Below are 27,933 nucleotides of genomic sequence, written 5' to 3' on the forward strand. Positions count from 1 at the left end.
AATGTTACATTGTTGGCATGTGATATACATGACCTGATCAAAATCTTAAGACCAGTTGAAAAATAGCTAAAATTATTTACTATTATTTGGATGTTAATGTAGTTTCAAGTAGAGCGACAATGTGCAAAAGCAAGAAGGGGGAGTGTGACAACAAGCACTTTGAGCAACAGACCATTGCTCAAAATTCCCAAAAACCTCTCCAAACCAGAAAAAAAAATTCTCAGTAGGACTCAGTAAAGAGTAGCATCTGCTAATCACTTCAAAAACTGGCTTGGGCAAGTTGGACCTTTTATTTAGATAGTTACCAAAATGTCAATGACTGCTTTGAACAGGTGGTTGTGGTCTAAGACTTTAGCACTATATTTAGAATACTAATATACTACTTTCCAAACCCTGTTCACATTTACTAATACATTCATCCCTCTCCACTTTGGGGTTCAAACATCTCGAACTCACCCCACCGTGTTTTTCAAAAAATCATTCATAAATGATCACTGTTTTGTGGTTGACTATGGCCTATTATTAATCAAAAATATTGAAAAGTATTCTGGTCACTAGGCATAAGTAATGTTATATTGATGAGACATTACCTTAACATTTCATGATCAGCCATGGCATGTCCAAATTGACAGTGAAAACAAGTTCTTCTCCCATTTCGTGTGGAAGTGGTAAGTTTTTGGCTCGTTACTTTGTCTTTCTCCACTCCGTAAGCAACCTTTTCTTAATTTCAGAATAAATAAATTGGAGGCAAACTAATTAACTTGGTATTTTGCGATGCTTAAAGCGGCGGCAGTCTCATGTCTCTGCATGTCATCTCATAGCCTGCGCATTAACAATGTGGTATAAACAAAGAATAATAGTATATATATCGTATGATATATGTATAATAGTATATCGTATGAGTGCTATTTTATGTATACAAGGCTCTAATAATGTTGAAAACATTTAGAAAGTCGTCAACAGTGAAAATATTTCATTTATTAATACTGAATACTGTGAGTGATGGGTAATTCTATACCAAAACGCTAGGGGGTGGTGTTTGCAGACAGTTAACTCAGTGAGCATCCATGGCACTCCTCTACTATTAATCAGCTTGCAGTCAAGATATGCAAGATGGCTTGAAGGCGAGGAGCAAGATGGCGTAGCGTACGTACATAATTCAAACCGATAAATGCTAGTTCAAGTCGTCACAATCAGTGCTTTAAAGTCATGATTGGCTATATTGTCGTTTTTCAAAGTGATACACAGAAACATTATGAGAGAGTTTAGTCCGGTGAAGGGGGTCATCATCAGGGTTCACTGAGGGTTAGCCGTAGTGGCTCTGAGGATCCCTCGCAGGACCTTGTAGTTGTTGAGGGGCTGGTTCTCCTTGGGTGGGTAACAGGGTCCGAGCTCTGTGGCGTAGGCAAAAGGGAAGCGCAGCACCCAGAAGCTGTCGGGTGGCAACACCACATCTGCCTGCTCGGGATGGAAAAGCGGGCATGGGGGAGGACCGGGCTGGACCTACAAAAAGTTTAGGATCATGATTGATAATAAAATTAATAATAAAATATATATCGCTAACTGAGGAGAGTTGCTTTGCTCACCTGAGGATTGAGGGTAACTTCAAGCGGAGCGTCAGGCACCACAATAAAAAGACGAATCAGCTGAGCAAAGTGGGGCTTCAGGCCACGCCCCTGGGAGGGTGTCGGGATGTACAGCGGCATGTCGGTGTTCAGCACCCTGCTGGCAGGGTCTTTGGCACCACCTGGGCCCAGCACCTTCACGATCTTATCAGGACTAGAACTGATGAAGCGCCTTCCCCTGCCGTCTTCGTACTCGAATCCCACAAAGGCCCGCGCCGTGTCATCCCTCCTGCGACCCCTGCCGAGACCCCCGGCACTCCCTCGCTTGCTCACAAGGGTCTTATTGGGGGCCGGCCATGAGGAGGCACCCCCGTCCAAAGCCTCCAGTCCGGACTCCTCCTCTGAGCGAGAACGGATCACCAAGTCCCATGGAAGGAGGAAGGAAGAGCCAGGGAGGAAACCTGGTTGTTCCAAACCCGTGTGGCAGTTGTACGACTTGGCAGGGCCTAGTTTGACCAGGGACCAGCTGGAGAACTTGGGCAGCAGGCCCTTAGGACAGCCAGAGTGCATCATACCAGGAAGGTACTCCACAGTGGAGGGCTGGCGATCCGCAAGGCTTGGGCGCTTCTGCTGGACTTGGCTTTCAGCTGCATCCCCATCGCCGTAAGGCCCCAGGCTGTCGGCGGACTGGCCCAGACTGAGGGCCAGGCTCAGGCTGGTGTCTCCAGGAGTGTGGCTCTGGGCGGTGCTGGACTCCTTCAGTCTGTCTACATCACCTGATGCAGAGGCCTCGCAAGGAGGGCGCTGTCCCCGGTTACTGGCTGGAGCTGGGTCGGGAGTACTCGGCTGGAAGATGGGGAAGTCGATCCTCTCCAGCTTACCGCAGCATTTCTCCTCCAGCAACTATGACAGAAAGCAGGGGTTACAAGTACAAATACGAATTGAACGTCAAGTCCTTGGATCAGGATTCCAGACCTGGTAAAAGTCATAATTTGCTGTCTGGATGTCAAAAGGATCCTCCCGTGGAGCCTGCTTCCTTCCACAGTTACAAGAACTTGTAGAGCGCCCCCTGCTGTTGTGGTTCAGAATGGGTGGGTTGTGATCCACATCTGTCTTCTCTCCTGCAGGGATCACAGGTAAATTAAAGAATAAAATAAAACTTTACACCAATATTTGTTCCTGGTCCAATATGCTCACCTGGCTGTGGCAGAAGGTGGAACTTGTGAACGCAGTGTTGGTCGGAAAGGCTTCGCTCCTCGCACAGTTGGTGTCCATTGCTCCAGAACTTGTAGCAGTCCTCGTGAAGCTGTAAGGCGTATCGCTGGAATGCCACGCCACGAGCGTGCTGGCTGTACACCCGCAGCGCCTGAGTCAGCTGGTTTTTGTGAACAGTGGTGGTGTAGTTGTGGGGGAGGTTGGACTGGTAGGCGCTGTGGGCCAGGGGCAACGCCTTCTGGCACCGGTTCTCCGAGAACTTGGTGTCTGCATCAAGGAACGCATCCAGCACCTTCAGCTGGCTCTGCACTTTGGCGGCCAACTCGGCCATGTCCTCCTCGGCGCCGCTCACAAGGACTTGGTGGAGTCTCAAGGCAACCTGCGCCCACTTGGAGTAGGTTGGCAGCTCAAAATGCGAAGGCTGAGGATTGCGACCGACACTGTCGTCAAAACCTTTCTTGGTCAGCACCAGCTCCACATGCTGCCACAGGAACTCCTTCAAGCTGCAGTCCACCAGCTGACAGCTCGCCGATGCTCCAAACAGATCTACACCAGAGCCGGCTTGCCGGGCCGAACGCCTCATCTGCTGGTACCGCCTGGGCCCCAACACCAGTGTACCTGAGTCCTGCTCGCACGCGGTGCAGCTAGAGCGTAGCTGGCCCAGCAGGGAGCCCACGGGGTCCTCATCGGCAGTCGGCACCACGTAAACAAACGCCTGGTTGGCCGGCACAGTGAACAGGCAGTTGCTGCTCTGGTTGGTCAGGACTCTGCTTTTGCGGAAGATGCGGTAAATTTGATCCTCCAGGGCGTGCTGCAGGCGCCTCCTGGGGGAGTGCTTCTTGGGCTTGTCAGGGTGAGAGCCCAACTCAGAACCATTTGACACCTTCAAAGAAATGAACAGTAAAAGTCATCATTGGTAGCTTTTCTCGGATCCTGTTAATGAGTTTAATAGAATGTGTTCAGTTAAAACTATTTTTACATGATGGTATGAATAAATACTTCACCTTGAGAGTTCCGTTCATCTGGAAGACGAAGAGCAGCCTTGGAGGACAGGGCCGACAGTTCACCTTCCACTCTTTGGACACCGGGCAGTCCTTGATGGCCACTCGGATAAGAGGCAACACTTTCTGTCGCAGGGCGTCCAAAGCTCTGAAGAGCCGGTCGTAGGTGACATCGAACGTGTGGTTCGGGTGGACGAGCAGGAGGACGTGGCACACTGAGAACATGTAGAGCAGGTGGAGGCAGTGCTGCCTGTCCAGGCCCTTCCAGAAGTCGTGGGAGTCCGCGTGACCGGCCCCCGCACTCAGAGACTGACAAGCCCGCAGCAGTTGGCGGCTGTCGCACACGGAAGAGAGCAGCAGGTACAGGACCCGGTTGTCTTGGTTGTGGAAAGCCTGAATGCCATTGTCCGCCGTGCCACTGCCATCGTCTGGTCCACCGAAAACCGAGAAGATGTGCTTGTCTGCTAGGTTGTTGACGAGAGACTCCTTCAGAGCGCCGACCTGCATGTTGCTTTTCCCGAAGATGCCGACCACACACAACCCATCGTCCCGGTGCTCGGCGTCCTCCAACACACGTAGAAGAGACTTCATACTCATAGCCATATTGTCCTTCATCTTGGACAAAAACAATTGGGGAATCAAAACAGCGACGCACCAACTCTACTTCCGGGTTTTTGAAGTAACATGTTCGGCTGGATACAACATACTGTTCCGCCCCATGTAAAATTTTCCGGATTTTTTTTTTAGAACAAGCGCTTTCATGTATTAATGTTTAAAACATGAAACTTTGAGTTAATTCATTGTAGTATATTGATGTGTTTGTAGGTTATTTTTAAAGAGTTGCAGCAGTGCGTGCGCGTTCACGTCCCCGACGTCAACGTCACCCGTGACGTACCCGCCTCCCGAATAGACGAAATCCCTGATAACGCGGCACTTGCTTTCACTCGGCAGTGAATGGGAGAAGTGGCACTCGAAACATTTTAGTCCGGTAGTACCTCCCTTGTCGCTTCGAGACACGCCGTTAGTTCCCCACCCCCTTCCACCGGGTAGACTCTGGTACTACTAGCTAGCTAGGTCGGTAGCTCCCTCCCAAAGTCCACCGTCGAGTTCGGTCAGCTTGCACCGAGTCTTCCCGAAGACAACCAGCCACCAGCGCCGAGTTAACGTACTGACGGCGGAGCTGTGAGTGACTGTGAGTGTGTTGTGTCCAGGAATGAGCAAGGATGGCCGGCTCTGCAGAGGAGAAAAACTTCCGACGGTTCCTGGAGCTCTTTCTCAGGGAGATGAGCCCGCCTGTGCAGGAGAGCGCCCCGCCGCCTGCGCGCCCCTTGACGGACCTGGTGTGTGAGGACGAGGTGGAGGGGGAATGTCTCGACTTGTGTCTGCAGCACCTCTACAAATAGTTAAGTGACATCTTCTCTGTTATATCAATATAAATATCATTCTTTTTTTTGTTACTGCCTCCGTGTGAAGTCGCGAATGTGAAAGCCGCAAGAAGGGGTTGCTACTTGGTCTGGTTGACATGCCCGCTAACCTCACACCACGCTGGGTGTGTCCAAACTGCTTTGCATTTTTCATTTTCTATTGTTTTTTTACCGTCTGTATCCGTTTGTGTTGTTCCGCTATACTGGAGGTCAACTTAATAAAAAAAAAAAAGGTGAACCCCCGATTTTGCGTAACAGGCCTACGTCATCATTGCATAGGCGGGGGAGGAAGCCAGCGCCATCGCTCCTGACCATCTTCTCGCAGGCTAAAAATAACCCCCACCGGTTATGTTATTTGCCACCATATAACATCCGAGACAAAGGGTCTGCAAAATATAAGCATTAAATCATGGAGGAAGGGGTGTGTGATGCAGATGAACAACCTCATATACTGTAGGTGTGTAGCTGAATTGAATGTGTGTGACAAAAACTGTAAAAGTGAGATGAGATGCTCTGCCTGCTGGCCTGGTTTAGAATCCAAAATAGGTGCAGAAACTGTGCTGGGAAAAGAAAAAAAGCATCTAGGGCACCCGATGGCAAGGGGGGGTGCAACCGTGCTTGGGTCGCCCACAACTGCACTTGGGTTGGCACTCCACTGGTGTTGGAGAGCATGTGTTGGTAGCAGGATGTCAGGTGTCACTAATCACACTTGTTTCGCATATATGAAACTGTGACGTTTCTTCAATCTGGAATAAATAAAGTTTATCTTATCTAATGTGAGTCTGTAACATGTGAATCGATAGTTGGCAGTGTGTCTTATAAAGAAACTTACGTCGAGGCATGTTTAAAATTAGCCGTAAGTAGCTTGCATTATAGAAGCGGTGTAGTAAATGCACACATTGATGGAATGGTATCATAAACATCGCAACTACTGTCTAGTAATCCGCCATTGTTGTTTTGGTTGTGTGAATGTAAGAGGCAATGGTGTTGTTTTTAAAAATACTTTGACACCTTATCAGGGTCCCAAAATGCAATTAGCATGTAAACAAATTGCCAATAAGATGTAGTTATGTGCTTTCATTCTTTGTAAACTGTTCCCGAGGTTGTCTCCTGAGTTTCCCAAAGAATCCTGAAGCAGCAAACCAGCCCCAGACCATCACACTAGCACCACCATATTTTACTGTTGGTATGATATTCTGGTATGGCCATTACTTTAATGCCAGATGTAATAGGACACACACCTTCCAAAAAGTTCACATTTGTCTCAATTTTCCCAAAGGACTTGGAGATCATCAAGATGTTTTCTGGCAAAATTGAGGCGATCCTTCATGCTCTTTTTGTTCAGCAGTGGCTTTCATCTTGGAACTCTGCCAGTAAGGCCGTTTTTGCCCGGTGTCTTTCTTATGGTGGAGTCATGAACACTGACTTTAACTGAGGCAAGTGAGGCCTGAAGTTCTTTGGATGTTGCGTAGTCTTTTGTGACCTCTTGGATGAGTCGTCGCTGTGCTCTTGGGGTCATTTTGGTTGACCAGCCACTCCTGGGAAGGTTCACCATTGTTCCATGTTTTCGCCATGTGTGGACAATGGCTCTCACTGTGGTTTGCTGGAGTCCCAAAGCTTTAGAAATGGCTTGATAACCTTTTCCAGACTGGTAGATCTCAATTAATCTCGGGGGCAGCAGCAATCACTTCGAGCATATAACTGTGTTAGGTCAATGAAATGGTAATTATGGTCAGCCAATTTATAAGCCAGTCTTGTTCCTTGTTGTGTTAATGCATGTTGAGCATTTAAAGTATGTGCTAAATGCATAAAGGTTGTTGGTTGTATCTTTGCGCTCCAAGTACTTATCTCTTTGGTACGGTGTTTTTGTCAGTCCAAACATGTACAAATCACATGCAGCAGTTTGTTTACTTAACAAAAACATCACAAAAAAGTACTTTGTACAAACATTCAAAATTTATAAACCTTTTTTTAGTCCCACAAGGGGGAAATTCTAGGAAAACCAAACTCTGCCTTCATCGGCTCTACTGGTGGGCTTTCCTCAAAGATAGTTTTGCTTCATCAAAATTTACAATCTGCGGCAACATCCATGTCTCCTGCAAACACTACTACAATCAACATTTTGTTTTTAAACATGTCACTGAAAAGGTCAGTTTCCTGAGGAAGAAGCGTTTCTTCCTGAAGGCGAGCGTCAGTGTTGTTTGCAACGCCGCTGTTCATTTTGTTATTGTGTGTTGTAAGCCCAAAGCGCAACTCCACCCTCTTCACTTCCTCCGTTAGCATGACGACAGCCCCCGGACGACAGGGGACTTCCTCTTCCTGTTCCTCCAAGTCATAGTTTGATTTGACCTTTTAACTGGCATTGCTATTGAACTGGGATAACCCTTTTCATTATAACTTGCTGTTTCAACATGTGCTGCATATATAATTGTTTTGTCTAGTCTTGTCCCGCTCTTTCGTTCATAGAAAACTATTTGTCTTTTCAATCAGCAGCCACCCACACAAAGCTTGTTTACGATAGGGGGAATCCTGATGTCAGCGAATCTCCTAAACCAGGTTTGGCTGAACTTGCATCAGTCGTGTTGGCGTCAGTGCCCAGTCTGGCTTTGTGAAATGGCTTTTCACCAAATTCCTCCAGTTGACTGTCTGAGCTTGATCTGGGAAATATCCCCCTTTCATTTGCCTGTGGCTGCAGTAACGCCTTTTAATGCATTTTGATCGCCTGGCGTCTTTTTCAGTGTTGCTGTGAAGCATTTTAGAAGGGGTAAGTAACGCTGAACAAGATCCAGGAGAAATCCAGTCTGGCGTCTGCTTACCAAATTCAAACAGCATTTCAATTCGTAACATTGGATTTTTTTTTATGAAATCAATTACTTTTTGTCAGATCAGTCAGATTGTAGCAGAGATGCCGCAAGGTCTTGTGACATTAAAACATTACATTAAAACGTCCCAGAGGCGCTAGGCCTTGGATGATAGTTCATTAAATTCATTCATTCATTTTCAATCGCTTATCCTCACAAGGGTCAGCTGTCTTCGGGTGAGAGGCGGGGTACACCCTGGACTGGTCGCCAGCCAATCACAGGGCAAATATAGACAAACAACCATTCACACTCACATTCATACCTATGGACAATTTGGAGTCGCCAATTAACCTAGCATGTTTTTGGAATGTGGGAGGAAACCGAAGTACCTGGAGAAAACCCACGCACTTGAGTCTTTCTGTGTAAACATTAATGATGTGAGTAGCCGATGAATTTGACGTTTTGAGCCCAAGTAGTCATTAGATAACAAGCTAATGAATACAATGGAATTCATGAGTATGGCAATTAGGAACTGCAGTTATTTGCTTGAATAAAATTAAAAACATCAATCAAATACACAATTTTCATGTCAATAGCAAATCGCGGTTAACTGTTTCCAGAGAGAATTATGGGGTGTGTTTCAAATGTATTTGGGCAGTTGCTAAATGAGATAGCAAGGTGGGTGTCTCTTCAGTTCGTGGCTGTCGTCAACACTCGGTTACTCGTACATTACCTAAAACACATATTTGATACAAACACACCATTGCACTAGCATGCTCTGCTAAACTAACCTAACCCAGCCAGTTACCACTGACCATTGCTGTACGTGAGCTCACGCTTGGTCAATAGTGTTCTCGCTGACTTACTTCAGGCTGGTTAGTTTTTGTGAGGACGTACCGCTATGAATGAGTGTTCTGCTGAGGAAATGCTTCCCCACCCAAACATTCCTTCGCCTCATGATCACAGCATTTCATTCACAACTTCAATATCAGTGAGATTCCACCTTTTAACAGTAGGTTCCTTTTTTCTCGTGGAAATTATAGGGTACTTTATTATTATTTATAAATATTTATGTCATATTTTGTTCTTTTTTGCTTTTGGTATTAGATAGGGATTTCAGCATAGCTAAAGGAAGATTATATTCTTCCATCCATCCATCCATTTTCTATACTGCTTATCCTCAATAAGGCCACAGGGGTCTGCTGGTATGCTGGTACACCCTGGCCAGCCAATCACAGGGCACATATAGACAAACAACCATTCATACTCGCATTCATACCTATGGACAATTTGGAGTCGCCAATTAACCTAGCATGTTTTTGGAAGTGATAGCAAACTAGAGTACCCAGAGAAAATGCATGCAAGCACGGGAAGAACATGCGAACTCCACACAGATACGTATGCCCAAGCGGAAAATCGACCCATGTCTTCCTGATCTCCCGTTTCAACCGCGATGTAGCAAGGGACAACTGTATATATAAAGTCCAAAATTATTCAACCCCCAATTTTGCCTGTTAATAACGTTTAATCAATTTAATTACTATTTTGTAGCTGGGAGACGACAAATACTAGCAATTTCTGAAGTTCTGTTTAACATACAAGCAAAGTTAAATGCTGCATGATAAAACCAAAATAAAATAAAACCTACCCTTTGAAGATGCCTCAAAAACAGGTAAGGTGTTTGCAGTTTTGAAGCATATTTTCATATTTAAAGCATATTTAGAATTTAAGTACAGTGAAGCGGTGACACTTTCTCGGCATTCGACATACTTAACCTTGCAAGATTCCCAATATAAAAACATCTTTGATTGGCGTCTCTTGAAATCAACTTCTATTACTGTTATTTTGCTCCTAAACCTGCACTGATTGATTGTACTGCACTCCTGATAACTTGTGGGCCTCAGTCTCATACTTGAAAATGTTTTTGGCAACGGCTTTATGGAGTTACTGAAGGAGACCGACGGCGTGCGGCTGTTGCGGCCAGCATCCTACATGGCCGTCTACTGTTAGCAGCACAGTGAGTGATAATGAGAGTCGGAGGCAGCAGGTCTGGTGATTCATCCAACATGTCATTAGTTTGTCTCTGGGATGAACAGCTAATAATAGAGTTTTGCGAGAGGAGAGACCCCCTCTGTGTTTTAATGGATGGTGGGGGAATGGACTTGTTAGAATCTCAGTTTAGGGGTGTTCTGGGTCTTCAGGGAGTTCAGGGTGTATCTTTATAAAATGAGGCCAGTCAAGTTTTCATCAATTTTTTTCCCCCTCTCTCGAGAGCCGTGAGTCCCATCTGAAAAGACTATGCGCTGCCGTCGCCCCAAACCAGTGCATATTTCTTTGGCCACTGAGGCCGTGTGAATAGAAAGTCTGGTTTATAGCCAAATGTTTCACACGTTACAACAGCAGCCCAAGAAAATTCTGCAGGAGACAATGTGCTTTATTGTGCATGACTGTTATGCAAGACCCAGTAGTAAGTCACAGAGAGAAAGTATGAAATCATTCAAGTAGTGGAAGAAAACTTGTTTGTTTCTGTATTTCTGAGATAATCTGTTGATGACACAATTGCTCTGCATTCCTGAATGGATGGCCTCTTGGAATATATTAAAGGTCCCAATAAGTCTCAGAGGGTCCACAGTAGTGCACTGGGAATGTGTTGTCCAAAATATTACCTTGGTGCTGGAATTTAGTGGTTTTAGTAAGCCCCACTTGTGTGTCTGTAGCTTTAATGCCAATGAGCAGTGTTTGGACAGAACATCTTTGCATTATAGGAACATTATAGTTCACATGATGAATCTGTAGCGCGCAGACCTCACAGCTAGGAGACAAGGGTTCAATTCCACCCTCGGCCATCTCTGTGTGGAGTTTGCATGTTCTCCCCGTGCATGCGTGGGTTTTCTCCGGTTACTCCGGTTTCCTCCCACATTCCAAAAACATGCTAGGTTAATTGGTGACTCCAAATTGTCCATAGGTATGAATGTGAGTGTGAATGGTTGTTTGTCTATATGTGCCCTGTGATTGGCTGGCGACCAGTCGCCTCTCGCCCGAAGACAGCTGGTATAGGCTCCAGCACCCCCCGCGACTCTCGTGAGGATAAGCGGTAGAAAATGAATGAATGAATGACCTTGTGAGGCAGTTGGAAGCACAGTGGCGTGCTACTTAGCAGCAACCAGCAGAGGCACTGTAAATTCAGTTTCAGCCAGCCTAAACAACAGAAAGAGGATGTTAGCAATGGGAAGTTGCACTCCACGCAGAGACTTTGTTCTTGTTTTTTAATTTGTGCTTGTGCTGTTATTAATTAACAGGCCAGAATGTTCTCAGAAGTCTCCATCATAAACTGTTCCCACAAAGACCGTGCACACACGCTCATGCACAGTTGAAAGATAGTAATTGAGGGGAGAGTCTCTCTTGAACGTCTCCCACAGCTGTTAAGACACAGCAGGGTTGATCCGGCTTCCTCTGGTGTTCCCTCTCTCACACACACACATGCGCACACATTACAATTAGGCAAGTAGGCTGAGTTGAAAGAGCTGCCGGACGCGTTAAAGGCCACTGTCAAAAAAAAAAAAAACCCTGCAATGTCACGAATGAATGGTAAGCCATAGAGTCATTAAAACTGTCTTCTTACCACAATGTTGCACAACAAGTGGCTCCATATTTGACCAAGAATGATAATGTACCTTCCTGTTTTGCATTGGAAGAAAAGCCTCACTGATTTTTAGCAGGAGTCATTCTGCTTGGAGCCGTTTTACTAAGCGCTCAAGCTTATTAGCATTCAGCAGAGGCCCGTGCACCTCTACCTCCCAACTGGGCAACCCCCTGAAGTTGTGTCCTCTCGTTCAAGGACTAGCCTGCTTTGTGTTAAACAACCACCAGACTTCTTTAATGAGGATTTCCTTAGGCTGGCTGCTGGAAGCTGCAGTGTCTTGCCGCTAATACAGGGACGTAAATAAATCTTTCAAGTTGGTATTCGGATTTGAAACTGGGATTAGGGTTTGAAATAGGAATGTCCCGATTTTGTCCATTAATTTGTGGAATTGAATGTGGTTCTGAAAATAACTCTTCAAAGCATTAACTTTTTATTACATATGGTGGCCAACAATATTGTTTGGCTTTTGTAACAAACCTCTGAGTCAGGTCCTGAATCCAATAAAAGAGAAAACAGGAAAATATGGGCCTGCAAAATACTTTCATGATAGGACTAATCATTTGACATGGTTATAGATCAATTTGTTGTGTTTTTAGGATGTATAACAAACTCTCTTTAACACAAAAGTAATTTATTCATGGTCCCATCTAGCGATTAGAGCAGCATTTCCTGTGTGAGATCCCTGTACCATGGCACAGCAGCCTGGGCACAGTGAGGAGGGGACTACTGCTGTCACTACGGAGCTCAATATCCAACGTCTAAAACGAAACTAACTTCACCACGGTTCGCGTTTTGTCCTTTTTGCAGGTGGTGGGAGCTGAGTGGCAACCAGCTTTAAGGCGCATTTCCGCACCTAGTTTGGCCCAGAGTTACCAACCTTATATGGCAACTGGATCGGCCCGATCTCATGGCGGAAGCCGTTTTCATCTAATCTTCAAAATACAGCCGATCCTGATCCTAATGAACAGATTGGAACATCCCTATTTTCAAATTTAGGGTAAGGGTTTCAAACTAGGTTGAAACTAGGGTTTCAATTTAGGCTTTGGATTTTAAATTAGGTTGAGGGTTAAGGTTACGAATTTGGGTTAGGGCTTCAAATCATGGTGATTTCAAATATAGCATAGCGCTCCTGTCTCCGCCATCTCCGCCAAGCGCAGCGCGGAGGTAATGGTTTTTGCTGGCGTTTGTTTGTGTTCAAAATAAGTTCAGAATTAAAATTTCCACAATTTCCAACAGGTTCAACAAAATATGTAGGATGACTGATCCCAAAAAAAATGTAGGATTATTATTTTGTCGTGAATCACAATATTGGGGGAGCAGTGGTTCTTGACAGACGTCTGTACTCTCCGGGTGCCCAAAATTTATGGCAGAAACACACACAGACATTTCCAACAAAATAAGAACTGTTATTTTTACAGAAATGTGAGAAAGATGTGGGACACACCTGTATTCAAGGTCCCCACTATTGGTGGAACGTTGTTTCCTTGTAAGCATCTTAAGCCCTGAGCTTTTTATTTCCCCCAAAGCTCCATTAGCATTCTGCTTGTGGGATGAAGCGGTATTCACTGAACAGCCTCTTGAGCACATTCCCCATTACGGCGTGGCCGCCCTTTCCCCTGCTTATGCGGAACATTAGAGGTCACGGCGAGACCTGGCAGATGCAAGGATCCCACAATGTCATGAGGGATGTGCATTACCATGGCAGTGATCTGGACTGCAGCTGGATGCTGACTTGATTTTGTCACTTGACAGACGTCAAATCAGACCATCCGCTCAGGTCCCACATGTACTGTGTCGCAATGAACTGACCTCCTTTTCAACATGAACTACTTTCACATACTCAGACATAAGACGTCCAGTGCACTTTTGAAAGTCTTAAGCCAAGCAGTACAATCAGATCTAAAAGCGAGAGTCCACAACACCAAAATCAACAAGACAGGACTTCCACAAAGTCCTGTCTTGTTGTTTTCATGCTGCCATCTGTCTGTCTGCTTGCTCTCTCACGGTTTAATCAGAGCGATAAGAAGCCAGGAGATTTGGTCCACAGAGACGCACCTCCTCCGAGGCTTCTGGGAAATCACTGTTCGCCTTCCTAGATCAACTTTTAAAAACAGAAACCCCCTATAGTTTTCCTGCACCAACGATGAGGGTGTACTCATTCTTAGACTATGTCCGTGGTTAAAGTGGGTTAGCCTGTCTTATACCCTGGGGTATTTCTGGGCCGGTTTATAAACGGGACATAAAACTAGCCGACCCACTTTAACCCTGAGTAAAGTCTGAGTAAAGGGGGCATATTTCAGACTGTTAATACTTTGATGGACGCTTTTCAAAGCATTTAATAAAGTCCATACTGGAAAAAATCGTCAGAACTTCATGACGTCTGTGTGCTTTTGGATGTCGGACGTCCATCCTCTCCTCTTTTTTTGGGGGAGGGTTATTTCAATCTTCCAGGCCACTTCCGGACCGGGCTATCCCGGGCTATCCTTTGAAATTAGTGGCAGGATTAATCCCTTAATTAGAGTGTCTCGCTGGGATTACCACCAAGGGCAGTCTGAGTTCCTGCTCCTCCATCACTGGCAATTGATGAGCCCTCTGTATTTGCTTTTCTCCAACACTTGGTGAACAATCATGGTATATCATAGGCCCAAAGTCATTGCTGTTATTAGGTATTTGACATTTCTTCTATATTTTATCTCTCTTAAAGGTTTCCTGCTATACAAAAGTGATTTTTTAATGATGTTCGAGCAGTAATGTGTCCCTAGAGCCTGTTTGAGCACCAAACGTGGGAAAAATCTATTGTCTCCCTCACTTGTTTGCTCCACTTTAGAAAGTAAAGGACACTCAAAAGCTCATTTTTGAAGTTGGCGCTTTCCATGGCATGTTACTGCCTCTGACCCGCCCCTTGCTAGATGAGCTTGGCCGGTGTATACACCCACCACTTAACAGAGGACAGCTTTTGCACTTCTTAAAATAAATCTAGGTCTGCATGGCGGTCGAGTGGTTATCGTGCAGGCCTCACCGCTAGGAGACTCGAGTTCAATTCCACCCTCGGCCATCTCTGTGTGGAGTTTGCAGGTTCTCTCCGGTGACTCTGGCTTCCTCCCACATTCCAAAAACAAACCAAATTGTCCCTAGGTATGAATGTGAGTGTGAATGGTTGTTTGTCTATATGTGCCCTGTGATTGGCTGGCGACCAGTCAAGGGTGTACCCCGCCTCTTGCCCAAAGACAGCTGGGATAGGCTCCAGCACCCCCTGCAACCCTCGTGAGGCTAAGCAGTAGAAAATAAATCTACAGATGTGGAGCTGTTTGATTATTTTATCTTCAGTGAATAGTCTGATCCAAGATGATGATGATGTTCAAATAATGAATGTAATCTTAGCACTGAAGCTCACATAGCTATGCTGGTGTTGCTAATGTTTGTGTCGTCCTTTTCCACACCTTGTGTTACATTGTTGCACATGATATATGGCATCTATTACATTGGACAAGGGCAGAGTTTCAGTATATACATAAAATTGCTTCTTGGATCATAAAGGCGTGGACAAAACACAGCAATTACCATTAGAGCTATACAAAAATGGCGTGTTGCCAGTAGGGCCTACTTGATTAATGGGAGACCTTCACATGCCGTGCAGCACACGGCGTTTTTCTGCTGCTACTTTTGAGCTGTTGAGTCACCTTTGAGGCATGTAGGATTCTCCTGTCTCGACTTGTGGAAGAGTGGCAGAAACAGGCAATAGGATAAAAAAAAAATCAAATAAACGTTTAAACTTGAATTTAGAGACTTTCTGTCCTGCTGCTTTATAAAACACAGCACTTTTATCCTGCATAAGCTCAACTGAATTTTTTTTGCAAAATAATTAGAATAAAGCCTCACTCGCCTTTGCAGCAGTGACTCACATTGACATCTCTGAAGGAGGCGCCATAATTAACTTCAAATCTGGAGAGGCCCCATTTTTGGCAGTGTGGTGACCTTCAAAAAAAGTGTGCAGTGTCCTCTTTTTTCCATTCTGCAGCAGCTGGGACACGCACACATTTAAGCGTGAGATGGTCTCGCACTACGCTGCCAAAGAAGACCATAATTCAAATGATGACTCATGCTTTACATCGCTGGTAGGTGAGCTGAATGCAAAGGAGCCAGGCTTATTCAGTAGACCAGACTCCACCAGTCTGATCGTGAGGAAACATTTGTGCGCTCTGCAACGCTTATGCTGTTTGAGGAAGTTGTGGTCAAAAGGGAGCAGAAAATTACAAAGTGTGTTTGTGTGCGCGTGCGTGTGCGTGTGTGGGTGGACTAAAAACGCTTCACTTAAGTGCATGGCTGGATGGGAGCTATTCTGAGCGGACTGCAACTTCTCTGCTAACTCCAAACATTACATAAGATGCAATTTTTCTATGGTTGTAATCACAAAGTATAAATCAAAGTATTAGGAGGAGTTCTAGTTATTTAGCAGAGGCTTCACGGCAGCTGTTTTCAAAGCCCACAATGGCCAGCCATAGACTGTAATACTGCGCGGGGGCAGATGGTCGAGATCAAGCAAGCGTGTACCTCTTGACAACCAGGAGGTGCTTCACGGCATTGTTGAGTGTTCCTGGGTTACGTCACTAAATATCACAAGGTACCATAAATGATAAATGAGTCAACTTCACAGTGCTTGCTTTCATAAGTCAACATCTTTTTTTCTACGGTTGTTGTTGGGATTGTGTGTGTGTGTGTCTATATATACACAGTATATGTACTATATGTATGTCTATGTATATACTGTGTGTATAGAAGGTAATGAAGTACAGTGGATCCTTAGTTAGAATCATTAATTCATTCTAGAAGAACTCTAACAAAAGATTTCAAGAAATTGGATTTATCTTTCTAATTCCTCTGATCCAGAGAGCCAAAAATGTTAACACAAAACATATATTTATAGTTTTACCTGCAAAGACACATTGTGGCAGCGAGATCAAGCACCACCACTACCGCACAGACACCATCTTCCTTTCTGTAATGACTTGTCATGACTCATTTCTTGAATTCAATAGTGTTTCTCACCCCAGTACTCCAAATTGAACTAAAGAAAGCTCCAACTGCCAGTGTTTTGATAACGAAGGTGAGAAACACTATTGAATAAAAGAAATAACTCATGACAGAACAGGAAGATGGTGTCCGTGTGGTGTATCGCTTCCACATTGTCTAATTTGTCATTTGTATTCATTTAGAATTGATTTATGCACATATAAACCTATTTATAATACTGATTTGTGTTAACATTTCTGAGAGTCAACTACTGATGACATCCTAGACAGCAATAGAACAGACGGAAGAGTGGATTTCATGACAGAGACTCAATAAGATGCTTCTTTGCTCCTAGCATTTTTTACCTGAGGATTGGACCACATGTCTTGTGCTGGAAGACACAGCCATCCCAATCAGAGCGAGTATTGTAAGTCTTGTCGCTGTTTCTGTGCTGTTGTTGTCGAGTAAATTCCTGGGCTAGTACGTGAAATCAGTGCACCGAGGAAAGAAGTTTCGGTAATATTTTAAATCAAAATACGTCAAGATACTGTATTACATATTAGTCGTAGTCAAAATAGCTACCACCCATCCAATGACGTACATTGTTAGCTTGCTCATACTAACTTGTTCTCTCTCATTAGAATGCACAGAAAAGGGAAAGAAATATGTGTTGACATGAGGACTTTGGACAATGGGCAAAATTCTCAAAAATCCCCAAACCTCATGTCCCCCAAACTGTACTGTTGGGTTCTGGACAGTACAAATTTGGTAGAATTTTTGTTGTGAAGGTTCCAAAATATTTTCATACTCCTTCATTTTGGATTTGGTAACAGTGGTCATGCTGCTTTGGGAGGGTCAGAATTGAATGTTCATGACTAGTCTTGCCAACTGCAAGAAGAGGAGAAGAAGACACTGACCAAACCATTGATCACAAGTGATAAGTTTGAGGTGAAGGTCCTGCCAGAGTTCAGGTCAGAACAGGATGTGTGTTTCCCTATAGGCTTTACTAGTTCCATGTTAATCCAGCTGGTAGATTACGCAATCCTGCCTCCAGGCTTTTGTTGAAGTGTAGTGGAGTAGTGCTCAAGAACCCCAAAGGAGAAATAAACATGGGTGGTCTCCCTTAGGAGGAGCCCATTCTGTAGACTAGCTACCACCTAACACACACACATGCTTTAATATGAGATGTATACAGACCCCACACAAGGCATCGAAAAAAAGCGTACAGTGGTCGGCCCGTTGCTTCCACGCTGCTTGGAAGTGTTACATCAGCACCACTGTGCAAACATCCAGAGGTGCACCTAAAATAGAACTGCTGAGAGAGCAAAACAAAGGGGGCAAAAATTAGCTTTTTGTTTGAGACGAAGCAGAGCGCTCTGCAAATGACAATATTGATATAGTATATTCAATATATGAACTCATCCAAAAGCCATTAGTTACATTCAGGGGCGTCACTAGGTTCTGAGGACAGGGGGGGGCTTAGCCCCCTGGAGATGCACAGGATATGAATGAATGTAGTAGACATTCAAAAAAATCCCCAAAACAAATAACAAACAAGAACCGGGATATAACTTTCCCACTTTTGGACAGATGTAGCAGAGATACTCAATTGTTTTAGGCCACCATTAAATTTACACAAGTACACACAATCTACACTGCAAAACCACTGCTCAACCTCTGCAACCATTCTGTCCAATGGACAAAGATCATTCATTCATTCATTCATTTTCTACCGCTTTTCCTCACGAGGGTCGCGCGGGTGCTGGAGCCTATCCCAGCTGTCTTCGGGCGAGAGGCGGGGTACACCCTGGACTGGTCGCCATCCAATCACAGGGCACATATAGACAAACAACCATTCACACTCACATTCATATCTATGGACAATTTGGAGTCGCCAATTAACCTAGCATGTTTTTGGAATGTGGGAGGAAACCGGAATACCCGGAGAAAACCCACGCATGCACGGGGAGAACATGCAAACTCCACACAAAGATGGCCGAGCGTGGAATTGAACCCTGGTCTCCTAGCTGTGAGGTCTGCGCGCTAACCACTTGTCCACCGTGCCGCCTATAATAATCATTATTATATTATTAATGAGTCTATTATTACTGTCATTATTATTTTTCTGATTATTATTACTGATTGTTACTGATTATTATTGCTAGTATTAGCCCGCTTATTAGCTTGCTTTTGCCCTATTATATGAAATTTGTCAGATTTTTTTGTTATATCAATATCAAAAATATCAATAAAAAATATCAAATTATTTAGGGAGGGCTTAAGAACATTTTAGGGGGCTTTGCAATATGTACGTAAATAATCAGCTATATATGTGTCTATATAGCAAGGACAGTATATCCAGCCATACAACATATTACCTAACATAACACACGTGCTTGTCAGGGTAAACGCCATTAAGTAACAGCTGGTGTTTTGTAGAGCGCATTAAGGTGTGTAAGAAATTTCAAGTCAAACTTGTAGGAGTGTACCAACGGTGCTACGGTGAGGCGTATTTGTTAGAAAAATAATAGCACAAGCAACACAGTAGGTGTGTTCGTTTTGACAACTTTTCACCCTATTTTGTGCGGCAGTGTAGAAGAGTTACACAAACAAATACTAACTATTAGTATTCAGACATAAATGGTGCATTCAGATTGTGCAGCTGTACCTAATGTTTTGGCCTGTGCGTGTAGCAGCGCCACTGAAGCTCTGCTGCCAGTCACCATGAAGATGCCAGAAGGCCCAGTAACAGACTAAAGGGCCACATGGCGTGCGCGTACACCAATGAATTCATCAAAGTCCTCCAACCGCCTTCTTAAGGGAGTCGCTGTTGTAAAGGGCTAACTGGCACTCTGCAAATTATGTAATCTTCCCCTCTTGAGAATAGCGCCTTCTCTCAACACTGCTTCTGCCACAAACACAAATTACCAGCGTCCTTTCTTTTCAAATCACATTTTAATTTGGTATTTGCATAATGAATTCCAAAGAAAGTCTTTTTAAGGCTGTTATAAAAATAAAGTGGAGGTGAGAAGCTTCAGTTGGAAGAGGAAAAATGGAGTGTGTTGTTGCAAAGGGGTTGGCAGCAGGACAGCTGACATCATGGACTGTCTGTCAATTGGTTCTGTGTTGCCATGGGAACAACCTTGATGCTCCATTGCAGGGTAAAATCATGCAATGGTTAAAAAAAAAAAGAAAAGAAAAGAAAAACGTCCGCCGCATGCATGAGTCATCCCCTAACACATTCTGACAGAGCTCCCCGTTTTTTTTTCTTTTTCTCTCCAGCTTGTTGAAGCCTCCCTCGTGATTGTAAGGCAAACATTAGCAGAGGAGACCCCAGTGGAGAGCAAAGCATCATGGGAGATATGATGAACTCTAAATGAAAGCAGGGCTTGGCTGGGTGAATCTGTCTTAAAACATAAAATACTAATGTAACATGACGGTGTTCATTAAAAAGCATTAGTCGTCAAACAATTGCAGGAAAAACATGGAAGAAAAAACTGATTGAAGACTTCCAACTGTGGCCTTCGCAGCAGATGACTCGGCTGGTTACCTTGGTAACGCTGCTTAAGCACAATAACAATGAGCTGTTTTTATCCGAGTGACGTTCAAGTTAGTTATAATGCAGCAAGCTGTCCTTTGGATTTGGCAAACTTTATTTGTTTGAGTTTGGTTTTGGTACGACTTCTGCAAAAACTGCCAACAGATGAGCATTGTCATAATGCTCCAGGAATAGGTTTTGGGAATTTGAGGTAAATCAAAATCAATAAAAATAAATGATAAATAGTAAGTATATCTTTTTGTAATCATTTTACTTTAATTTATTTTTAGTATTTGTACAATATTATAGCAATTTTTGTGTATTCTTATAGTTTTTACATGGTGCATACAAGTATAAAACATCTTATGTTTGACATGCTACTTTCCTAACCCTCTTCACGTTCTGTCAGCATTCAAAGGTGCTCCTGCTTCCATGCCAGTGTTGTATGACTTCAGTTGAGGGATAATGTGGCTTCATGGTATCCATCTGCCGTCTTCGTGCTGCTCGTAGTGTGATAATGATATGCAAACACCCCCCATTGCTTCACTACATCAGCCAGCATAATTAATTCAATTTTCACACTACATGTCAGCTCTCATTTATGCCGCGAATGACATTATTACCTAAGGCTATGTATTTATATAGGAGTCAACCTTACTTGATACAAACATATGATTTTTTTTTTAATTTTATTTTGGTGACTACTTGCGAGCAGCAGTGCTGTTGCAGTGAGATTAAGCTCTTCTTTAATCCTCCTACGGACCACATGACTTCACCGTGATGCACGAGCGTCAGCGAGCTCTCATTGGTGCACCGGCTTCCACTCCGATGGGACCCCCTTGGCCAATCAGAGCTCCTCACCTCAGCATCCCACCCCCCCAACTCTCCTCCGCCCACCGCAAGGACCACGAGTGGTGGTGCGAGTCAGGACAAGAAAAAGACAGGGAGAATGGAGGGGGGTTTCCATGAATGGAAAGATGGAGGAGACCCCACCCGCCTTGCCTCCCTCGTATCTTTTTTTTTTTTTTTAAGCTCATCGTGGTTTCTCTCTCCGGGGCTGCTCCTCCAAGATTTGCATTCAAATGTGATTCCTGGAAGATTACTTTGTAGCTTGAACTCGTGTAAAATCAAGCATATCTGTCCCTTTTAAGGACCGAAAGACAACGTTGACAATGTTTTTTGTCACATGGTTATGAGACTGATGTGTAGTTAAGTGATTTTTATAGTGCTAGTAGATTAGATAAAGGATTCAGCCATCTACTGTATTTGCACTCCAGTCCAACAGTAGGCATCATGTTATTGTAAATATGACTTGTGCTCTTATTGTGCAAAACATGAAATGCTACTTTAGCCAAGGCAGGTTGTGTTAAATTAGATGTCATGTTATGAAGTAAGAAGTGTGTTATCAAACGTGCTTTAAAAAAAAAAGTGTTAAAATCCAATATATGGGATTAACTGTAACTTAATTTATAGTTTTATACATAGTAGCAGCATTGGGAGTTGGTGGTTGTCTCTGTCAGTATGTTAGCATGCGCAAATTAGTCAAATGACTGAAATGATTTGGTTTCTCTGTTTTTCACACCTCAGCATGATGTCCACTGCAATTATTGGCCATGCGGGAGTGCCTCCCAAAAGTTTTGGCTTTTCCGGTTGACATATTGCATCACATATAAACAAAGCATGTCTTCCAGCGATGCCAGATTTGCCTATTACTTGGGCTTGTCTTATGTTTTGTTTCCTGTAGTTTTGGGCTTGTTTGTAAAGTCACCAAAGGAACTAAATTGTCAGCCTCATGCTTGCCATACATTCACAAATAAAGTGGTCTAAGTTCAGAAGACGCTAACTGTGTCATCCCTCCGTTCCTACACACAGCAACTGCCCATGCTCTCTGGCGGCGGCCTTGGCCAGAGCGACATCGGATAGCATCCTGCAGAGTGACCTAACCATCCACCACCTCATCAAGAGCGTTGAAGACGGAGTCGACCCCTTGCCACGTGAGGCACCATCCATCACACAGACACAAATTACAGTGCATCCGGAAAGTATTCATAGCGCTTCACTTTCTCCACATTTTGTCATGTTACAGCCTCATTCCAAACTGTATTAATTTAATCTCTTACCTCAAAATTCTACACAAAATACTCCATTATGACAATGTGAAAAAGTTTTTTTTTGACTTTTTTTAAATTTATTAAAAATAGAAAACTAAGAAATCACATTTACATAAGTATTCACAGCCTTTGCCATGAAGCTCAAAATTGAGCTCAGGTGCATCTTTTTTCCACTGATCATCCTTGAGATCTTTCTACAGCTTAATTGGAGTCCACCTGCAGTAAATTCAGTTGATTGGACATGATTTGGAAAGGCACACACCTGTCTATATAAGGTCCCACAGTTGACTGTGCATGTCAGAGCACAAACACCAAGCATGAAGTCAAAAGAACTGTCTGTAGACCTGCGAGACAGGATTGTCTTGAGGAACAAATCTGGGGAAGGATACAGAAAAATTTCTGCTGCTTTGAAGGTCCCAATGAGCACAGTGGCCTCCATTATTCGTAAATGGAAGACGTTTGGAACCACCAGGACTCTTCCTAGAGCTGGCCGGCCTTCTAAACTGAGCGATCGGGGAAGAAGGGCCTTAGTCAGGGAGGTGACCAAGGCGCCGATGGTCACTCTGTCAGAGCTCCAGCGTTCCTCTGTGGAGAGAGGAGAGCCTTCCAGAAGGACAACCATCTCTGCAGCAATCCACCAATCAGGCCTGTATGGTAGAGTGGCCAGACAAAAGCCACTCCTTAGTAAAAGGAACATGGCAGCCCGTCTGGAATTTTCCAAAAAGCACCTGAATGACTCTCAGACCATGAGAAACAAAATTCTCTGGTCTGATGAGACAAAGATTGAACTCTTTGGTGTGAATGCCAGGCGCCATGTTTGGAGGAAACCAGGCACTGCTCATCACCAGGCCAATACCATCCCTACAGTGAAGCATGGTGGTAGCAGCATCATGCTGTGGGGATGTTTTTCAGCAGCAGGAACTGGCAGACTAGTCAGGATAGAAGGAAACATGAATGCAGCAATATATAGAGATATCCTGGATGAAAACCTGCTCCAGAGCACTCTTGTCCTGCTGAAAAATGAACCTTTGCCCCAGCCTGAGGTCAACGACCCGAAGCACACAGCCAAGATCTCAAAAGATTGGCTTCAGAACCACTCCGTGAATGTCCTGGAGTGGCCCAGCCAGAGTCCAGACTTGAATCTGATCGAACATCTCTGGAGAGATCTGAAAATGGCCACTAACCACTCGACCGCCATGCCGCCCTAGGACTAAAATACATGTAAAATAAAATAATGTAACTGTGTAGCTGCTTTCAAAACATGTAATATATAAAATGACATCTAAATACATTACTTGGCGTGTTTTAATGAAGACATTAACTTGTGAATGTATGAGCCGCTGAAAATCCTGCATGGAAGTATGAAGTGAAGTGGGGTGCTGTGTATATGTATCTGCATATATCTTTATTGGTGGATAGTCTTAGTGGTGGACATGTCAATTTTTCTATATTTGGTATATCTCACATCCATCCATTTTCTGTGCCGCTTATCCTCACTTGGGTTGTCGGGGTATGCTGGAGCCTATCCCAGCTGATTTCAGACGGGAGGCAATCGTTAGGGCTCATATAGACAAACAACCATTCACACTCACATTCATACCTATGGACAATTTGGAGTCACCAATTAACCTAGCATGTTTTTGGAATGTGGGAGGAAACCGGAGTACCCGGAGAAAACCCACGCATGCACGGGGAGAACATGCAAACTGATGTGGTCTTTCCTAATCCCCTGACTGTGCGGCCAACATGCTAACCACTTGTCCACCATGCGGCTGGCACTAGATTGTAGTGTTATATTGTTTTGTAAAGTCACAGCTTACCATGGTGTAAAAAATGGAGTTTGGACGTTCCTCTCCTGCGGCCAAGTTAGTGAGGCAAATAGAGTGGCACCTCACTGGCCTGTGTGTATTACATTTGTTCTGCTGCTGCTGTGTTATGAAATATACTTAATAAATGACTGTGCGGTCAAATATAGCTGTATATATTATATAACAGGGTTCTTGACTCGCACTTCTTGGTGTGAGCCACCATAGGACTAATTCATTCAACGTGTGCGTTTTTAGAGATCGAGGCCGTAAAGTTGGCTCGGCTGATCTTCAACCGACTCTTCGATACGTGCGGCCTCTGGACCAAGGAGCTGCCCTACCGCCGCCGCCCGCAGCCGTACTACGAGACCTCTATCCATGCCATCAAGAACATGAGGCGCAAGATGGAGGACAGGCACGTGATCATCCCTGACTTCAACACGCTCTTCAACATTCAGGTAGCCGCTCCTAAAAACCGTACAAACAAAGCTGTTCAGTGGCCACCATCTGGGCGCCTGCCTTAAAGGCTTTTCAAGTTTCATGTCTTGGAATCGAGAAAGTTTCAGAAACGCATGACGTGATGTATGCTGTAATGATTCTACGATGGAACACCACAAGTGACAAAATCATATTGGAAAATGTCTATCAAACTCAAACTCGTAACTTATGGTTTTGACAATGCAATTACTGTGGAAGAGAACCACCTATGATAACTATAAAATAAAGTAGAAGTTGCAGAATGGCAGCAGATTCGATTTCCGCTCCATTAAATGGTCATAAGATGCGTAACTGGGCTTTCAGCATTATCTAGTGTTTCCCACAGGAGTGTAATCTATGTGTGGCAGTGATAGGTTGGTGACATCTACTGACCATGATTACATTTGCATATAATTGTAAGAATGAGGCACAAAGGTGAGTGAAAAACATAAAAAGCGCCCACGGCAGCACTCGTTGCTCGTTGAGAAGAGCGATACGTGCCTTCATGTCAGTCTGTTAGAAAGCTTCCAGTTTTTACACATTTGTCTTCATTTCATTCATAATATTTTAAGAATTTGCACTTTGTTTGGTGTTCCTTGAATGCACCACAGTTATATGCAATGAGACGCAAAAGTGAAGACTGCACTTAACTTTCCTGACATTGCTACAGCTCTATAAATAGAAGATGTATTTCTGTTCTTCAACTTGAACATACATACGTATGTATATACCTTTGCCACTCTAAAGCAGTTTAATCCCAGGAAACAGGCAACCAATGAAGTTAAGCTAAGTGGAGTTGGCATCACTGATCCCTTCTGCTACATCTTCTTATTCTCTGGCAGACCAGGTGTGAGCCAGGATGAACAGGTAGCGCCAAATCTGTTTGTGGTGTGCCGCCAAAGCACATCATCAGCTTTGGCACAACTCCTCTGGAACACTGGTGTTGAAACAGGAGTTGAGAACATTCAAGAGTTAATGTATGTGTGTTGGTTGTCATGTTTGTGTGTTGTTCCCCAGGATCAGGAAGAACAAGCGTTCTTTGCCGTGTTTGATGGACACGGTGGCGTGGACGCCGCCATTTACGCTGCCAACCACCTCCACGTCAACCTATCACGGCAGGAATCCTTAAGCCAGGACCCTGGGGAGGCCCTCCGCCGCGCCTTCAAAATCACAGACGAGCACTTTGTGAAGAAGGCGTCACGGGAGGTGAGCACGTCGGCAGCCGCGCTGTGTCGCAAAACCCCTCCTCCTTGCTGAAGTTGTTGTTTGTCACGTTGGCAGAACTTGCGCTGCGGCACGACGGGAGTGGTGACGTTCCTTCGCGGCCGGACATTGCATGTGGCGTGGCTCGGGGACTCGCAGGTCATTCTGGTGCGCCGGGGAGAGGTGGTGGAGTTGATGAAACCACACAAACCAGACCGTGAGGTGAGGTCTTTACACAGGATGGTACCATTGATGTCAGCTAACTAAACACTCCATCATCCAGGACGAGAAGCAAAGGATTGAAGCCCTGGGCGGCTGCGTCATCTGGTTCGGGACATGGAGGGTTAACGGCAGTTTGTCGGTATCCAGAGCCATCGGTAATCCATCACTGATAAGATTGATCCAATCACAAATGAGGTAACAAGCTAACTTCCTGCTGCTGTTGCCAGGCGACTCGGAGCACAAGCCCTACATCTGCGGAGATGCAGACCATAATGTCTTCCCTCTGGACAGCTCGGAGGACTACCTAATTCTGGCCTGCGATGGCTTCTGGGACACGGTCAGTCCCGATGAGGCGGTACGGGTAGTCAGCGACCACCTCCAGGAGAACGCTGGCGACACCTCCATGGTGGCCCACAAGCTGGTGGCCTCGGCCCGCGACGCAGGTTCTAGCGATAACATCACCGTCATCGTGGTCTTCCTGCGTGATCCCCGCTCCCCGCCGCCCACAAGCACGGAGGACGAGGAGGAGGAGGGCATGGCAGAAGGTGAGGTGGAGGAGGAGCCAGCGGCCGAGCCGGAGGAGGAGCCAGAAGAGGAGGAGGAAGAGGAAGAGGAGTCTGGCAGGGTCGAGCGAGGCGGCGGCGAAGGGGGCAGCACGGCGGACAACGGGGGGAAAAGCCGTGGCGGCTGGCCCCTGCAGCAGTGCTCGGCCCCCGCCGACCTCAGCTACGAAGACCGCACAGACTCGTTGACAGACAGAACCAGCCTCAGCCTCCTGGGGCCGGCGCTGGGGGGCCGCATCTCTTTGGGCCTCCACACCAGTCAACTTGAGAAACGCCCACTCACGCGCAGGCCCCGCCTTCCTTACCAGGAGTCCAGTATTGCCAGTTTTACGGACCCACTGTGGCCCCAGACCGCCTCACTGCTAGGCCGGGTCAACAGGCGGAACCGCAGGCTCGCTGGCGGGAGGCGTGGCCTCAGGTGGCCGCACAGCTTCATGGAGCCGCTAGATTTTTTTCCACGTGATCGCCTGAAGGCGCATGTGCAGCGCTACGCCGCCTGGAGGCCGGGCGGGGCCATGCCTCGACTGCCCCGTGATGCCGCCATCTGAAGCACCTCCCTCCTTTATTCAAGCCCCGCCTCCTAATCCAGCCTACCCGCCTCTGCCTTCAACAACACCGTTTTTTTGGTTTTTGTTTGGGTAGTTTAGGTGGTTGTGGCTCCTGCATTCGTAACGTGAAGATTGAGTGGTTCTGTTTGTCAACACCAAACACAAGCTTTGCTCCAAAGTTCCTTCATGACGTCATCAGTCAAGCTAACACCAGGGGGCGCTCGGCTCACCTTCTCAGGCCATTCCAAAAAATGTCCACTTTACAACTTCATAGCACACTTAACCATCAATTCATCCATTCCTTCACATATGACTTCTTATAGGATACAACCCAAAGTGTTCTGAACTCCTGTTTCCAAGCCATTGTCATATTGAGTCAGAACCATGTTGCCTGTGGAGAAGTTGATGTAGCTCAACCCATGAGCACAGCGCCTCTGCTGGTGGCAGCCGAGCGATGTACTTTTTCAAACACCATTGGCTTTGCACCATCAGCCAAATTGGCAATGATCAAATAATCAGTGACGCCATCGCTCGTTTACAGGCTCGCTGGGAGACGTTTGTAACAGTTTGGCTTTAGCGCGCTAAATTTTCATACGTTATGTTTTGACATTTTTTTGCATTTTCATTGCCCAATGAGAAGCATGTACCCGCATCTCTGAATATCAGCAGTTTACAAAATATATACATAGTATAGATTTCAAATAAAAACAAAGAACTTGGTACGTGTTTATCATTGTATGACAACACTAGCTGCTCCACTTCCGAGTGCGACCTCCTTAAGTTGAGTGTTTAAGAAGCATCGTCACA

General features: G+C 45.1%; 2 protein-coding genes across 4 annotated transcripts; one reads left to right on the top strand and one right to left on the bottom strand.

Moving 5' to 3' along the window:
• Positions 1 to 959: 959 nt before the first annotated feature.
• Positions 960 to 4,762, bottom strand: smg8 (SMG8 nonsense mediated mRNA decay factor). Its single transcript, XM_058087735.1, has 5 exons — positions 3,785 to 4,762; positions 2,763 to 3,663; positions 2,541 to 2,686; positions 1,587 to 2,468; positions 960 to 1,503 (listed from the first exon to the last, which is right to left on the bottom strand). Exons 1-5 carry the CDS (start codon positions 4,394 to 4,396, stop codon positions 1,297 to 1,299), a joined length of 2,748 nt encoding a protein of 915 aa, XP_057943718.1. The 5' UTR covers positions 4,397 to 4,762; the 3' UTR covers positions 960 to 1,296.
• Positions 3,995 to 27,846, top strand: ppm1e (protein phosphatase, Mg2+/Mn2+ dependent, 1E). Of its 3 annotated transcripts, none has more exons than XM_058087738.1 (8): positions 3,995 to 4,141; positions 4,993 to 5,183; positions 22,070 to 22,191; positions 24,372 to 24,571; positions 25,608 to 25,796; positions 25,872 to 26,015; positions 26,077 to 26,170; positions 26,243 to 27,846. In XM_058087738.1, the coding sequence occupies exons 2-8, from the start codon at positions 5,005 to 5,007 to the stop codon at positions 27,124 to 27,126; spliced, it is 1,812 nt and encodes a 603-aa protein (XP_057943721.1). In that variant the 5' UTR covers positions 3,995 to 4,141; positions 4,993 to 5,004; the 3' UTR covers positions 27,127 to 27,846. The 3 variants fall into 3 exon arrangements, with proteins under 3 accessions (XP_057943721.1, XP_057943719.1, XP_057943720.1); XM_058087737.1 differs by lacking the exon at positions 3,995 to 4,141 and adding an exon at positions 4,680 to 4,769; XM_058087736.1 differs by lacking the exon at positions 3,995 to 4,141 and having other exon boundaries at positions 4,644 to 5,183.
• The last annotated feature ends 87 nt before the right edge of the window (positions 27,847 to 27,933 follow it).

The sequence above is a fragment of the Doryrhamphus excisus genome, chromosome 11 (genome assembly GCF_030265055.1).
Source record: "Doryrhamphus excisus isolate RoL2022-K1 chromosome 11, RoL_Dexc_1.0, whole genome shotgun sequence".
NCBI lineage: Eukaryota > Metazoa > Chordata > Actinopteri > Syngnathiformes > Syngnathidae > Doryrhamphus > Doryrhamphus excisus.

Excerpts from the sequence above, each read along its gene's own strand:
- smg8 (XM_058087735.1), bottom strand. The coding sequence starts at position 4,396 with ATGAAGGACAATATGGCTATGAGTATGAAGTCTCTTCTACGTGTGTTG. Across the intron at positions 2,687-2,762 it reads CCACCTTCTGCCACAGCCAG|GAGAGAAGACAGATGTGGAT; the intron begins GTGAGCATATTG and ends TGATCCCTGCAG. Across the intron at positions 2,469-2,540 it reads CAAATTATGACTTTTACCAG|TTGCTGGAGGAGAAATGCTG; the intron begins GTCTGGAATCCT and ends TTTCTGTCATAG.
- ppm1e (XM_058087738.1), top strand. The coding sequence starts at position 5,005 with ATGGCCGGCTCTGCAGAGGAGAAAAACTTCCGACGGTTCCTGGAGCTC. Across the intron at positions 26,016-26,076 it reads CACACAAACCAGACCGTGAG|GACGAGAAGCAAAGGATTGA; the intron begins GTGAGGTCTTTA and ends TCCATCATCCAG. Across the intron at positions 26,171-26,242 it reads GTCGGTATCCAGAGCCATCG|GCGACTCGGAGCACAAGCCC; the intron begins GTAATCCATCAC and ends TGCTGTTGCCAG.